The sequence below is a fragment of the Equus quagga genome, chromosome 11 (assembly GCF_021613505.1).
Source record: "Equus quagga isolate Etosha38 chromosome 11, UCLA_HA_Equagga_1.0, whole genome shotgun sequence".
NCBI lineage: Eukaryota > Metazoa > Chordata > Mammalia > Perissodactyla > Equidae > Equus > Equus quagga.
The window spans coordinates 2,274,860-2,289,428 of NC_060277.1; the positions used below are offsets into that span (position 1 = coordinate 2,274,860).

General features: G+C 41.2%; 1 protein-coding gene across 2 annotated transcripts in view; it reads right to left on the minus strand.

The window, feature by feature from the left end:
• PDE7B (phosphodiesterase 7B) overlaps positions 1 to 14,569 on the minus strand; it is a 293,000-nt gene that overhangs the window by 37,551 nt on the left and 240,880 nt on the right. For both annotated transcript variants that reach the window (XM_046677064.1, XM_046677066.1), the window contains 2 exons: positions 4,003 to 4,154; positions 1,863 to 1,926 (listed from right to left, as the gene is read on the minus strand). In XM_046677064.1, coding sequence (XP_046533020.1) covers positions 1,863 to 1,926; positions 4,003 to 4,154 — 216 coding nt within the window. The remainder of the gene's footprint in view (positions 1 to 1,862; positions 1,927 to 4,002; positions 4,155 to 14,569) is intronic.

Here is a 14,569-nt window from a genome sequence, read left to right on the forward strand (position 1 = left end):
CATCACCCTTAAAATGCCAAGACCGACTTATAAGCTCCAAAGCTTCTGTAATGAAGTTTCTCTGATAGGATGACTTGTTTTCCCCTTTGGATTTGAAGTTATTCAAGTGTGAAGGATGTTAGTACTATCATCTGGTCCTAGGGTTTCACTTATTGTGGAAGTAAAGTTAGCTCAGACCCTCTCCCCACGCCCAAGGCAATGAGAACATTAAGAGTTAGAAGGAATCTGCCCACTGAGGACTCGGACACACGTGTGTGTGTGTGTGTGTGTGTTTATGTACTTTTTAAAGATACAGTTTAACGATCACTTGAAATGTGCCTTGAGTTGCTTCCAATTGACTCCCACATTTACAGGAGTATCTAAGCCACCATGTTGCTTAAGATCATAGCCTATCCTTTTCCAATAGAAAAATCACCCAAGAGGAGATTTGACCATGAAATATTCTATAACTCAAGCCAGCAGAGAGAAAAAATTGAAGCTATAATAACTTGTAAGCATTCAGGAAATCTTGCTTTTTGCAGAATAATGATTTTGAATTTTAAGAGCATTATAGAGTTTACGAAAGACTTTGAAAGGGATCAAGAAGATAACCGGATGCCTTGAATGGAAAACTAGGTGTTACCCACGTGCATTCTTCCAGGGTGCCTGGTTCCATGTCTCTCTGCAACTTTCACGGTCTTTGCGCTATTTCACAACAAAGTTGGAGGTAACTGACTGCTGCAGGGGATTCTTGTCCATATACACACAAATGAAATTAGATGGAAATACAACTGATTTCCCCCTCCCAGTTTTGCAGTTATTTATAAATTCATTTCAGCATTTCCTACTGCTTATGTGTATGTGGCTCTTTGAATTCTCCTTTGAACTAGTTATGGCATCTTACTGGATCTCTAATTAATTGAGTTAAATAAAATCTTTGGCAAGTACTCATTTCATATACAAGAGTCCTGATTACACTTTGTTTTTAACAAATACCATTGAACCAGTCCTTTTGTTCATGGTTAATTTCATTTGCTGATGCCCGTTTCTTAGTTGGTTTGAGCAAACTGAAACACAAGATTATGGGATCCATCCCAATGTGGTCTCATTAGCTTTCCGCAGGGTAACGCTTGGTTTCATGGTCTTAGGCTGCATCTCTTGACTGTACGTTGCTTGTCAGGTGATGGAATGGTGAGAGAACCATCTGTGATGATTGACAGCACAAGCCTGGTAGACGGCGGGACGTACAAAGATCAGCTTTGAGTGTGATGTCTTTCATTGGCTCCCTAAGCTTTTCAGCATTTGTTTAATGAACAGATGAAAATATAATGGAATTTTATTTTTTCTTAAGGAAAGTCTTTATAGGCACAAAGATTTCAAAACTGAAGGGTGCAGCCTAAACTTTTACACTCTATCATCAGCAACTGTTTTCTTCTGATGCTGCCAAACACGTCTGAACGACACCTGCCACGGGCAGATTCTGCTCACTGAATGAAAGGGCATGAACGCCTGCCCTGTGAGAGTCAGGACTGAGCAGACGAGCTTTCGAGCTTCTAGTTTTCACGGACTAACAATGGACTTCCTCCTTTTGGATATGGCCAAAGTATCCTGCAGGGAAAGCATCTCATCTGTGGTTTCCAAATTTCTTTGGAATCATCACGGCCAGAAGGAAATGATCTTAAGATTCTCGGGCCAAATTCAGTGCTCATTCTCCATCTGAATTAACTTTCCCTTGCCCTGGGCCTTCCTGAGTGGCTGTAGACTTACGAAAGTGGGGAAAGAAGGAAAAGAGAATCACGGTGCTGAAAAATAAATTTTGTTTTCATGAAATTAATCCCACTTCGTGGCGTCTATTTTAGTGAGAATTCTTTCGGGTGACTTACCGTTTGTCAAGCGATCAAACAAGAAAATGTCAAAATCCCACATTCCCACTTTGGAGAGCATGTGCTGAAACAACAAAAAAAACACAGTGCTTGACTGAGTCACGTCAGAGACGCAAATGTTTACTCAGAGACGGAATGAACCAAACAATTAAAAAGTTGAAAACAGTAGCATACTACAGCTTTACGTACAACTGCTTTGTAGTAAAACAAACCTGACTGGTCTTGCTACTAACAACAGTGTGACAGGGATGGGCTCTGGAATCAGAATGCCTGGTTCCATGTCAGCCACAGCGCTTCCTGGCTGTGGGATCTTGGGCAACTTTCTCAACCTCTCTGTACCTCAGTTTCCTAGTTGACAAATGTGGCTGACAATGTCACTTGTGGCCGAGGGTTGTTGTGAGGATTCAATGAAGCAATATGTGTGCAGTGCTGGGAACCCCGCTCGCGCAGAGCAAGCACAGGCGTGTTAGAGAGCTGGCACAATCGCAGTTCAGTGGAGTCTACACCATAAACTCCTACACACTTAAGGGAGAAGGTTATCACAAATTTCTCATAAACAAAGTCAAAATGATTGCTGAGTGCATTACGCTGCTCAGTGTGGACTAACCGGGAAATTAACCACTCCACCAGCTAGGAACGGAAGGTGGGCAATTGAGAATATTGGGTAAAGACCTGCTGTCCCAGACAGGCTTATTATCCTATTTTTCTTTTTCAGAATACCCCCTGCTCAGAATTAGATGGTGTTGACTCTCAGACGCAAAGTTGCACTTGCTGACTGTCCTCACTATAGCTCCTCTCGCAGCCACTGGTTCAGGTGAGGGCCAGACCTGAACGGCTTCCCTGCGTCTTATGATAAAATCCAGGGGCCTCATCATGGGGCACAAAGACCTTCACAACAGCATCATAACAATGAAAGGATGATGGGTTATTTGTGGGGTCTTGATTGAGTGAGCATTTTACTCAAGTCATAAATACTAAAGGCAGAACCAGGACTTGTCTCTGATAGCTGACTTCCGGTCAGCTGGCTGGCTCCATCTCGACAGCGCCTGCTCAAGGCGGCTGCTTCGAGGGGAGGCGCCACCGGGAGCACTCGCTCGTCATTGATGCTCCAGTGCTGGTAGCTTAGTCTGGCTCTCCCCTCACCAGCCAACCAACCAACCAACCAAACAGACATTCACTCAATCTCAGGCCTTGGGTTGTTAGAAGGAGTAAATTCTCTTTTTCCTTTTGTAGACCTAATGTTGGGAATTAGTTCTTGTGACATTACTTGCTGCTTCTTTCTTTTTTTTTTTTTTAAGATTGGCACTGAGCTAACATCTGTTGCCAATCTTTTTTTTTCTTCTTCTTCTTCTCCCCAAAGCCCCCTAGTACACAACTGTATACTCTAGTTGCAGGTCCTTCTAGGTGTGCTTGCTTATTTCTTAACAGTATGTATTTCTTAACAGTACTTGGATAGCATGCTATTACTGTGCATGTAAACTATAAGATACTGCTTTTGACTTCTGTTTGAACTGAGGCAGTTTATTCCTGATATTTGAATTCCTTTGGCAGTTTCGGCTAGAGACAATTTGTGAACATTTTTTAGATTGTCACACATTAATTTCTTCCCTCAGTTGAATCAATATGTTGCAAAAATAATTGTAAAATTTGTAAAGATTACTTGACTGAATTAAAAATTATATAAAGGACAATGCCCTATATTGATAGCCTAAGGTAGAACCAAGAGTTGGTAATTATTGGGTTAACCACAGATATTACAAAGAGATAATTTAATGGGCTAAAGAATTTAGTTATTCTCTCATTGATAATCAATGGTAATCAGTTCAAAATTTCACTTCAGTTAGTGTTGTGAAAATGTGTTTTTCACATTTATAAAAATGAAAATGGCTAGCATGTGCTCGGCGTGAATATATTAAGCGTGTAGACAAGCTTTACCTCATCTAATCTCAGCATCATCTTCATGAGGTGGATGTTTCTATTAACATCATTTTATACTTGAGGAAAGAGTCTTGATGTGTTGACTAACTAGCTGGAGTCACAGGGCTCCTCCGTGGCAGAGGCAGGACTCAAACCCGGTGCTCTCAGACACACGCTCCAGCCACTAGCCGGCTGTGAGGTGAGAGAGGGGTAAGACGCTCACCCTTGCCTGTCCCAGGTAGTCTTCATCCAGCAGGTGGAGAGGGGCTTGTGGTACAATCCCACGAAGCAGCCTCGATGCATGGAAGTATCTTTGAAAGCTTAACAGTCTTTTCACCTTTTTCTTGGTGCCAATTTCCCCTGAGTGTGTTGTATCTGTGGAAAGTAATCAAATTCAGAAGTTATATAGTTAAAAAGCCCTATTTTCTCCAGTATGTAAAAATACAATGTATTATAAAGGAGAGAATGTCAAAAGATGCTCTCAGTGCTTTCTTAAATGCAGTCTATTTAACTCTACATTTGAAATTCTTCTGGAACAAAAATGGTATTTCTTATATACTATATTCATTAAAATGTCAAGATATTTCTGAATGGAATTTTGAAGACATAAAATACATGAATTAAAAACTTCATTTTCTTATTAATGATGCTGGTATGCTTGGCAAGTGAAAGCCACATGTTTCTGCATGATTTGAAAGGAAAAGTATGCTTTTTTCTGTGATATTGGAAGTGAGGTTCCAAAATTGACACTAGGTTTTCATCCTAAACTCCCTCTAGCCTGATCAAATCCTTCGCCTGAATTAGAAGAGTTGACAATATCTTGCTTAGACATAAGGAAGTGTTTCTTAATGTTCCAGGAATGTCAGTAGCAAAGGAATTAATAATCTCGGACTAAAGTGACCTTGACCCCCCATGACAAGAAGAAGAGAAGACGTTAAATTTCTAATGGGGTATCTTCTCTCTGACTGGTGATGACTGTAGGTAAAGATATTTTAATACTCAAATCATGTGTGCCTTCTAAAACTTGACTGGTGGGGCTGGCCCGATGGTCTAGTGGTTAAGTTCGCAGGCTCTGCTTCGGTGGCCCAGGTTTGGATCCTGGGCACAGACCTAGCACCACTGGCCAGGCCATGCTGTGGCGGCGTCCCATATAAAGTGGAGGAGGACTGGCACAGATGTTAGCTCAGCGACAGTCTTCCTCAAGCAAAAAGAGGAAGATTGGCAACACATGCTAGCTCAGGACCAATTTTTGTCACAAAAAAAAAAAAACCCAAAAACTTGACTGTTGACATCGTGGTGACTGTCTAGAAATACCTCAAGCACACTATTTGAATGTCTGTCAAAGTATATCTTAGTTCAGCTGAAATTCTATGAATCGCTCTAGGGCCACGTAAATGATGTTTGCTGCCAATTGTGGATCTGGAGTCAATTGAAGACTCTAGTAGGAAAAGATACAGTTCATATATTAAGAAATTCTGGTTTCTTTCAGGCCTCCTCCCATCTCCCCTCTTTCTCTATGCGACTCAAAATCACAATGGAGATCAGAAGCACAGGGCACAGTGCGCACGGCCTCCTGAGCATGTGGCACTCCCCGATGGCAGTGAATGACCAAACCACTTCTTACCAAGGTTGTATTATGCATGCAAAGGCTTCATTCAGGGCAAGCAAAACCTACTCTGGAAACGCCCCCTGATTAAAATTACTTTTATTTTAAAATAGGTCTCGATTTCCTGCGTGGAAAGAGGCATACAAGTGCACACGGAGAGGAGGAGAACAACTGAGGCGGATGCTCGGCGTGCGTCAATCTTAGAGATGGTGCGTGTCGTGTGGACTCAGTTCTGCTGGTGGGTTCTCTCTCTTCTCTCCATCAGTTGATCGAATCAAAGGACAAGATAAAGTGCTTCATTCACTTATTAAAAAATATTCTGAGAGTTACTAAGAGACAAGGACTGTTCTAGATGCTTGGTGAGATCCTTCAGTTCTAGATACTTCAGTGAGCAAATGGACCTTACAGTCTTGCAGAAATAGACAATAAACGAGAACAAAAAGTAAGTGGTTTATAAAAATGTGGCGGCTGGTGGTAAGTGCAATGGGGAAAAAAGGAGGGCAGGGGATGAGGGGTCCGGAGTCCTGTGTGGGATAGTCAGGGATGGCCTCACAAGAGGGCACAATTTGATCAAAACGTGGAGGAGGTGAGGGAGCTGGCCTAGCAGATATCTGGGAAATGCCTTCCACACAGAGGGATTGGCTCAACAAGCCCCGGAGTGGGAGCGTGGCTGGTGTGCTGGCACAGGGCAGGAGCAGCGGGATTTCCTTGTGGACCCGGAGGAGAGGAAACGGGAGGAGTAAGAGAAGAGGTCTTGGAGCAGAGGGGGCGCGAGGACGACTCGTGCCCTGCAGAGGTTGTGACGGCTTGGGCTCTGCTCTGGGTGAGATGTGGAAGCACGGCAAAGCTTCGAGCAGAAGACGGATATGATCACACTCAAATTTAAAAAGGGCTGTTCTGGCTTCTGTGTTGGGGACAGGTCGTAGGAGCTTTGAGGCAGTGACACCTGTCATCAGGCTACTCAATAATCCTGGCGAGAGATGGCGGCTGCTCAGACCCGGGGGAGTAGAATGGAGGAGTAGAATCGGGGGATTCTGAAAACATTTTGGAGTGCCTCCGAGTTTGGGCCCTGAACAACTGGGAGAATGCAGCTGCCGTCACCTGAGATGGGGAAGGCTGCGGGGGGAGCAGGCGTGGCGTTGATTTCAGTTTTGCACGTGTTGAATTGGGACGTCTACTGGAAAATCAGGTGAAGATGTCAAGTAGAAATAAGTGGACATAAAATCCAGAGTTTGGGGGAGAAGACTGGGTTAGAGATACAAGCCTGGGAGTTGTCAGATGAGATTACCTAGGAGCGAATGTAGATACAGGCGAGCAAAGCACCAGCGTCTGAGTTCTGGAGTACTTCAGCTTTAAAGGGTACGGGGAAGAGGAGAGAAAAACAACAGAGATGAGAGGGAGTGTCCCGTGGGGATGGAGGCACACTGAGAGCATTGTTTCCTGGAAGCTTAGTGGGGAAGGCGCTGCAGGGCGGAAGATGTGACTGTTGCTGTCAAAATGCTGTGGATCGATAAGTGCAATGAAGACGGAGAATTGACCAGGGGTGTATAAATCTGTCAAAATTCATCGAACTGTGAGCTTAAAACAGCACATTTTATTGTATGCTTAGAAGCAACGAGCACGTGCAGCACCCAGGTTTTGTTTTTCAAACACTGTTTCTCACTAAAAGGAACCAGACCACCTTGGAGAAAGGGCTGAGTCTAGCGCTGGGGCAGGCAAAGTACAAGATGAACGGTAACATCCTGTTACTCCGGAAAATACGGGAGGGCTCCGAAAATGACGGGCTCATTTACAAATGACGGAGGAGACAACTTGAAGGGGGTCCCTCTGAGGAAATATGGGAAAATTTGAGCATCAAAATGAATAATGGGAGAATGGATTATAAACTGCTGATTGAAACAAGAAGCCATGAGTCCATACCAATAGTAAGTAAACAAGTAAATAAATACGGAGAAAGGAAAGCTCTTCCCTGCAGAGAGAGCCAACCAATAATGTAGAAGAAATAATAGAGTTAGAAAATGTCCATTTTGCAAGCTTCGTGGTAATAACTGATTCAGGCCAGAATCATCAATGCCTACCAAAATTATTAAGTGAAAGTTTAAAAAACAACAGGATAGTCACACAGTGTCAAAGTATCTCCCCGCAGATGACTTATGAATTGGAAAGGAAAAATGGGTAGTTTTGTTATCGGACAAATGTAGAAGGGTACCATCTTCCCTAAGTGATCAAAGTTCACATCAATAATGGGAGAGCCTGACGTCTTGCACTTCCTGATGTAGTGCACTGAGGGCACAGCGTGGCCTGTGGGGTGTTCCTGCCCCAAATGCACTTCCGACTCCAAGAAAGAGGAAACGTCAGAAAAGCCCGAGTTGAAGGATACTCCAGCAAACCATCAGTACCCTTGGACATCAGTGTCACGAAAGACAAAGTCCCAGGTGCTGTCCACGGTAAGGATGCCAGATAGAGCGCAACGGATGCAGTGCCCGAGCCTGAACTGGATCCCGGATCAGAAGAAAATGCCCATAAATGACATTGTCAGGACAATTTGTGAAATGTAGATACAGACTCCTACATGAGATAATAGCATTCTTCCTATGCAGTTCTTCAATTTGATAATTGAAACGTGGTTCCACAAAAGAATGCCCTTGTTCTTGGAAGATATGTGCTGAAATATTTAGGGACCAAGGGGCATGAGGTGTACAACCAATCCTCAAGTTGTAAAGAAAAAAAAGGCTCATGGTCAGGCAAATGGGGCAGAATATGATAGCTGGCGCATCTAGGCAAAGGGCATCTGAATTTCTCTGTTCGATTCTTGCAATTTCTCTAAAAAGATGAAATTATTTTATAATAAAGTTTAAGAAGGGAGAGAGAAGATGGGAAGAGAGAAATCAGAGGCAACGACAAGTATAGATGACTCGAGTTTTGCTACACAGGGGAGCAAAGAAGAGTGGTGGTACTTCTGCACAGAACTATATAGAATGAAATCAATTGTCACAATTAATAAGTGAAGTCAATTATGCCTGTGTTATGTATAAGGCAAATCCAAAAGGAAATATCCACACACACATCCATTCGTTTTCGTATATTTTATGAAAATTTCCCCATTCTAAACACTAAAAGTTCTTCCCTGTAGCTGAGTATGCCTATATTTACAGAACAGAATCAGAAACAAAGCAGATAAGCCTGCATAGCGGAAATATGCCACAAACAGAGCAAATTGAGACCATGGATTATTTCTTTTTAAACTTCCACTCAGCTTTCCAAATGCTGTACTACTTTAAGCAGATCCTTAGTTGAGATAATGACACTTGAATACATAGAGTAAATCTAGATGATAGGAACAATGGCTTCTATTCACTAAAATTACACTAAAATTGCAACTACAATATTACTAATCTAATGCTGTCAGGAGCTGGAGACAGTAAGTTTAGGTCCATTTTTGTTCTTAAACCAAAGAAGAAAACAGAGGATTCTCTCCTTTCCCCCTTATTTTTCACCCCGCAGTCAAACAGATTACAGTCCACACACATGACAGAACGTAGGTCTCTGTTGATCTTTATTTACATTTTTGATATTTTTGGCCTTTATTTTTACTTAAAGAATATTGTGTTAAAATAAGATGTGTTTTGATTACGGAGTTGTTTGGCTCCCTCTTAAATTCTGAGCCTGAGGTACGCGTCTGGTTCCTGCCCTGTCACGTCTTTGGAGAATAAGCTCAGAAAATGTAAAAAATATTCAATAATAAAATAAACTTGGACAACAAAACCCTCTCAGAGTTAATTTTTTATGGTAGCCTGTAGGTTAGAAAAAATGTAGCATATAATGTCATTCACCGTGATGGTGTTCAAAGTTTCGGAACAAATTGGTTCTAACGATGTGTATTCTTTATTTGTGCAATTTCCAACTTCCTGTTTGAGATGCACAGGTAGGTGTCTGCCAAGTTGTACTGTTAACTGATGACCAATATTTTCTAAAATACCAACACAAGGCATGACTGTGCCATTTAGCACTTCCATATGGTTATTCTTTAATCAACAAGAAAATAATTCAGAAGCGAAGCTAGATAGCCATTTATGAAAACAAATATAGCTTAATTTTCTCATTGGAAGACATACATAAAGTTAAATGAAAAACAATTCTCAAGGTAGCTCTCTAAATGGGAGGAGCATTCAATAATGCAAGAAAAATAAATTTATTTAAAACAATATCACTAACTTATCAGCTATTACTTAGGGAGCAATATGTGCTATGTGAGATAATGAAAAACTAAAATATAAGCTGAAGATATAGTTGGGAGAAAAAAATCCATATAAGGAACCCTCTGTGAATAAATTGCCACGCTGTGTAATAGTCCTAAGAAGTGTGCTCTGAAGCGTTGAAATGTGTTAAACAATTACTGAATAAGATCTGACACGTTTGTTTCCAAAAGTACTTTCAGCAAATAACTAGTGTATTTACTTTGATAATTAGGAGTATAGTGATATGCATTTCTGGATAGAAATTTAAATGATTAGCTAAGTTTTACAGATAGCTCAGCTAAATTCAGCTTGTGAAAATTTAGACTTAACAATGTGCCTAATAGTGAAATGCTAGGTTTATTTAAAACCTTTATACAATTAAAAAAAATTATTTAAAGGCATTCACAGTTATGCTAATGGTGATTTTTGTTTGGATTTGGTTGTTTTATGGACTGTGCGTGCCCAGATTCTCATTTAGAACAGTTTTAAAATGGTGCTCCAGAATATTCCATTGCCTAATCTGTGTGTACATGGACCCCAACTGTGAAATTCATTTTCTGCTCACTTGTTCTTTGATGAAGTTCACAAATATGTACATATTAGCACATTTCTGCACTATTTAGACACTAATGTTAGGGTTATGAAGTTTATATTGGCACTGGGGGTATGATAATTTTTAAATTTCACAAGTTGGGGTTGGCTTAAATGCGAAAAATGTTAATAAAAATTAGTTTCATTTTGAGTTCCCTCTCTATGTCGTATTCTCCTTATAGGGGCTGATAAATTGTGTTACTAGGAGAAATCTTAAATTTAAGATAAATATGTGGGATAAAAAAGCTATAAGCACACGTGCATGATGAGGCTGCTTCTGTCAACTATAGACCTGGTTCCTCCAGCAGGGTTTCCACCAACTGTTTCCAGAATTCGAATAGTTAGTAATTGGTGCAGAAGTAGCTCAGGTGATGCTCAGGTGACACTGACAACAATGTGCCTTTGTGTTGAAGTGAGCAGAATGTGTCTGAAGCAACGTGGAGACCCAAATCCACAAACCTAGTATCAGTACTTTCAGAGCATTAATCCAATGGAATCTTTCAAATAATGTGTTATTAATTAATGCCCTACCCTGATAATTATTGTACTAATAATTACTCTAATACTTATTATGTAGTATATAATTTCATATAATTACGATAATAATTATAGTGAAATTCTTGATGGGCTAGTGGCTATTCATATGCTTTGTTTATTCTTCTTGTACAGGATTTTTAATATGTCTTGTGCTATAAAGTTATTGGTATAAATAACTTAGTACTCCCCAAGGTCGGAAACCATCTTATCAGACTTTGTAATTGCTGGTATCTAGTGAGTACTCATGCACATAATGGGGACTCCATACAAAATTTGTTGATTTAATTTGAATAAATTCTCTCAATTAGTTTACAGAAATATCATCATCAAATGCCTTTTTTTTTTTTTTTTTTTTTTCTTAGAAAGATTTGCCCTGAGCCAACATCTGTGCCAATCTTCCTCTGTTTTGTATGTGGGTCACCTCCACAGCAGGGCTGCTGATGAGTGGTGTAGGTTTGCACCCAGGAACTGAACCCCAGCTGCCCGAGTGGAGTGCACTGAACTTAACCACTAGGCCATGGGACTGGTCCCTCAAATGCCATCCTTAAATAATAAGTGCATTTATAAAGTGCAAGGTGCTAACACTTATATGTTAGTTTTTGAAATCATTTTCTCAAACTCCCAAATGGAGTTCCAGGGCCCAGCCCTCCTCCCGTTGCCATTTGCTGTGACTGACCTCCGCTCTAACACTCAGCTGTGCCCAGTATGCTTGCAAAGTCACTCTTATTTACACCTCTGAATTTCTTATTAGGCTGTAAGTCTTGGAGGCCAGATTCCTGCTAGTTTTCTTTGAATTTCCACAATGTCTTGCAAGTTACAGGTGTTAAATACATGATGATGGCATTAAGAAACTTTCCTGTGTCTGTGCTCTAGGTCTGGGTTCAAGAATGACAAGCCTGGGAGAAATCAGGTTGAAACTCTAGTTTTAAATATACAGTTTTTGAAAAGATGAGAAAAGGTTAATCAGTGAGATTTTAGGTGTCCTGAAGCACAAATAGCAGATTTACAGCCCAGCTCTTTCCCTCTTGTTGCAAATTCTACTAGTTCAGGGTTCAGGATCCCCGCAAAAGTGGAAAGTTAGTGGGGTCATCCAGGATGGAAATTTTCTTGAAAGCATGCACAAGGGTTTTAAAATTGAAAGAACTTATTCTAAGATGCAGTTGCCCTGTGGATATACCTTTTAAGTAGATTATTCTACAAAATGAAAAAAATTAGAGGTTGTGTGTAGAAAACAATCTAGATGGATTTTCAGAATGGACAGTGTGGACTGAGAGTCCTCTTGACGAGGTACTAGGGAGATCAGACTCTGAATGAGACTAGTGCTCATTTCAGTGTATTAACCATTTCAATTCATTTTCACGTGCTTGTAGCAAATTTCACAACTCAGGCTTGGCTGCAGTGACTCCAGGACTGGAACCCCACCCTTCACAGCTTAGCATCTCTAGATATTAACATCTCCATTTATGCGCAAAAAGAACCAGATGCCAAAAAGCCTTTTAAAATAAAATACGACACCTATCTCAGTCTTCTAAAAATTATCAGTGGTGAAAATGGCCATATTTGTTTATGTCTTTCTCTATATATATTCCCAGCAGTCAGAAAATGGTGATGGAAACTGATCACAACCAAGGATATGATCTGGCCTGTAACCTCAAGAGTGGAGACTTCTCACATGGGTGGGCCTATTCTTAAGACAAAGTCCTTACAAATGACCTTTGAAATCCTGAGCAATTGGATTGAGATAAACAAAATAAATTCCTTAACATCTAGGGCGCTTTCCAGGCGTAGTCTCTAACAGAACAGTTGTGATTTCAAAACACAAATAAAAAATACGTACAATGAAACATCAACAACAATAACAAAAGCACCAAAAAACAAAACAAAACAAAACAAAAACCCAAGAGAGAAAGGAAAAGAAAATAAACCCAACCCAAATAAAAGACACCATCACCTTAAAAATGTAACTTGAAGTTGGGTAATCAACTTGAGCTAAAAGGAGCTAAGAAGTTGTTTTGAGTTCTCTAAGCTCAAGTCTTGAATAGAGATGTATTAAGGCCCCAAGTGATTAGCTCCTCTGTGTGTGACAAACACTCACGACTTCTTGATGGCTGTCAATAGAACAAGAGCTTTGCTTCAACACTGCCACGCAGTGGGAGGGAAGGAGGAAGAGGAAAGGAAAGTCTTCTTTAAGGCAGGGGAAATTGTTTCTTGAGCTCTACTTTTTCACATGCTTATTTTTTTTCAATCGCCATTTCTTTTTTGTGTTCTTGACAGTGAAGAGAACACCACTGTGGCTGATGAGTCATGGAGAGAACGAGCCCCTCCCCAGGTCGCTGTGCCCACACCTGCTGCATCTTCTCTAGGAAACGTGCTCGAAAAGTGTTCGAGGGGTCACAGCCTGTCCTCAACCACATAACGCACTGGGTTTTGGCAAAACGTGCTGTTTTTAGCCCACTGTTTTGCCAACCATAAAATCCATTCCAACCCAGGGGTCATAAATCTCTAACTTCCGGGGTTCAGGGATGGCTGGAACACTATTATTTCCTTTTTATAAGGAGGGGAAAAGGCCTTAAAAATAAGCTCTTAAGACTTCTTTGGGCAATAGAGAGGTTTTTCAAAATCCCAGTTTGAATGAAATTTAAATGAATTAGTAAGAAGCAGATCAAATTTCTTCAGCCCTAGAGAAGGAATACGTGCCAGGCACAATGCGGTTTTATTCAACCCTCCGCTTCTCAGAGTTTGAAATGTTGAGCAAATCCCGAGTTTTGAGGGCAATGGTTTGTGGTGAGCAAATTGAGGTGACCAAACTTTCAGTTGATTCTAAGTCTCCCGAGGTTAAAAGCTGCTGCATTAACCCCTAGTTCTCAGCATATATTTAAAATAAGTGTGGTCTTTTTCTGGAGATGTGAGTCTGCACTGATGCATGTCACTACAGAAGTTCCACGTGTGCTGTCGTGTGCAACTGCCCCCTCCTTTCCCTCTATCTGCTAGTTCCATGCCCCCACCCCAGGATGGGGGCTAGCCCTCTGACTGCCTCCAGCTGTCCCCTCCAATCTATCTCACCTACCACTGGCAGATTTATTCCTTGAGCACAACTCCTACCATGTCAGCCTTCTGCTCCAAATTCCTCAATGGCTGTCCAGTGTCTTTGTAGTCACGTGTATACCATTTATTCTGGTATTCATGCCTCTCCACAATGTGATGCCAACTTATTTTTCCATTTTTATCTCTCACCAGGTCTCTGTTCTTGCTGTTTTTCCCAGGTCCTGCATGGTTTTCTGCTTCTGTACCAATTCCCAAGTTCCTTTTCAACTGAATGCTATCTACACCTATTGAAATGCAATCCGCCCTTCAAGGGCCCACCTCAAGCATTTCCTCCTCACCTCCAGGGAGACGCATCCAGATCCTTCTGTGGGTCCTCCTAGCACTTGGCGGTTGGTATTGTAGTAACTGGTGTTCCTAGCTCTCCTACTACGCAGCAGATGCTGCACCCGCTATCAGGAGCCCAGCTGGGGCAGGACCGTGCCTTATTTAGGATGGTGCCTGGCTTTGAAGGTGTTTCTTGAATGAAGGAATGAAGGGATGAGGTGATTACTGATTAAAATCCAAGGCTTTTATTGTTCCTACCTACTGTAGCATATCTGTCTCCTTGTGATAAATACTACCATAACAACCATGGAATTGTTGAATTGGACGAATCGTCCAGAGCAGGAAAGATACATTCACCTAAAACAACAGATAATAGGTGGTCCCCTGTGTAGAGGAACTTGAACTTCTATTTCTTTCCGAAGTTGTTGGATTTTCTGAAATAATTATAA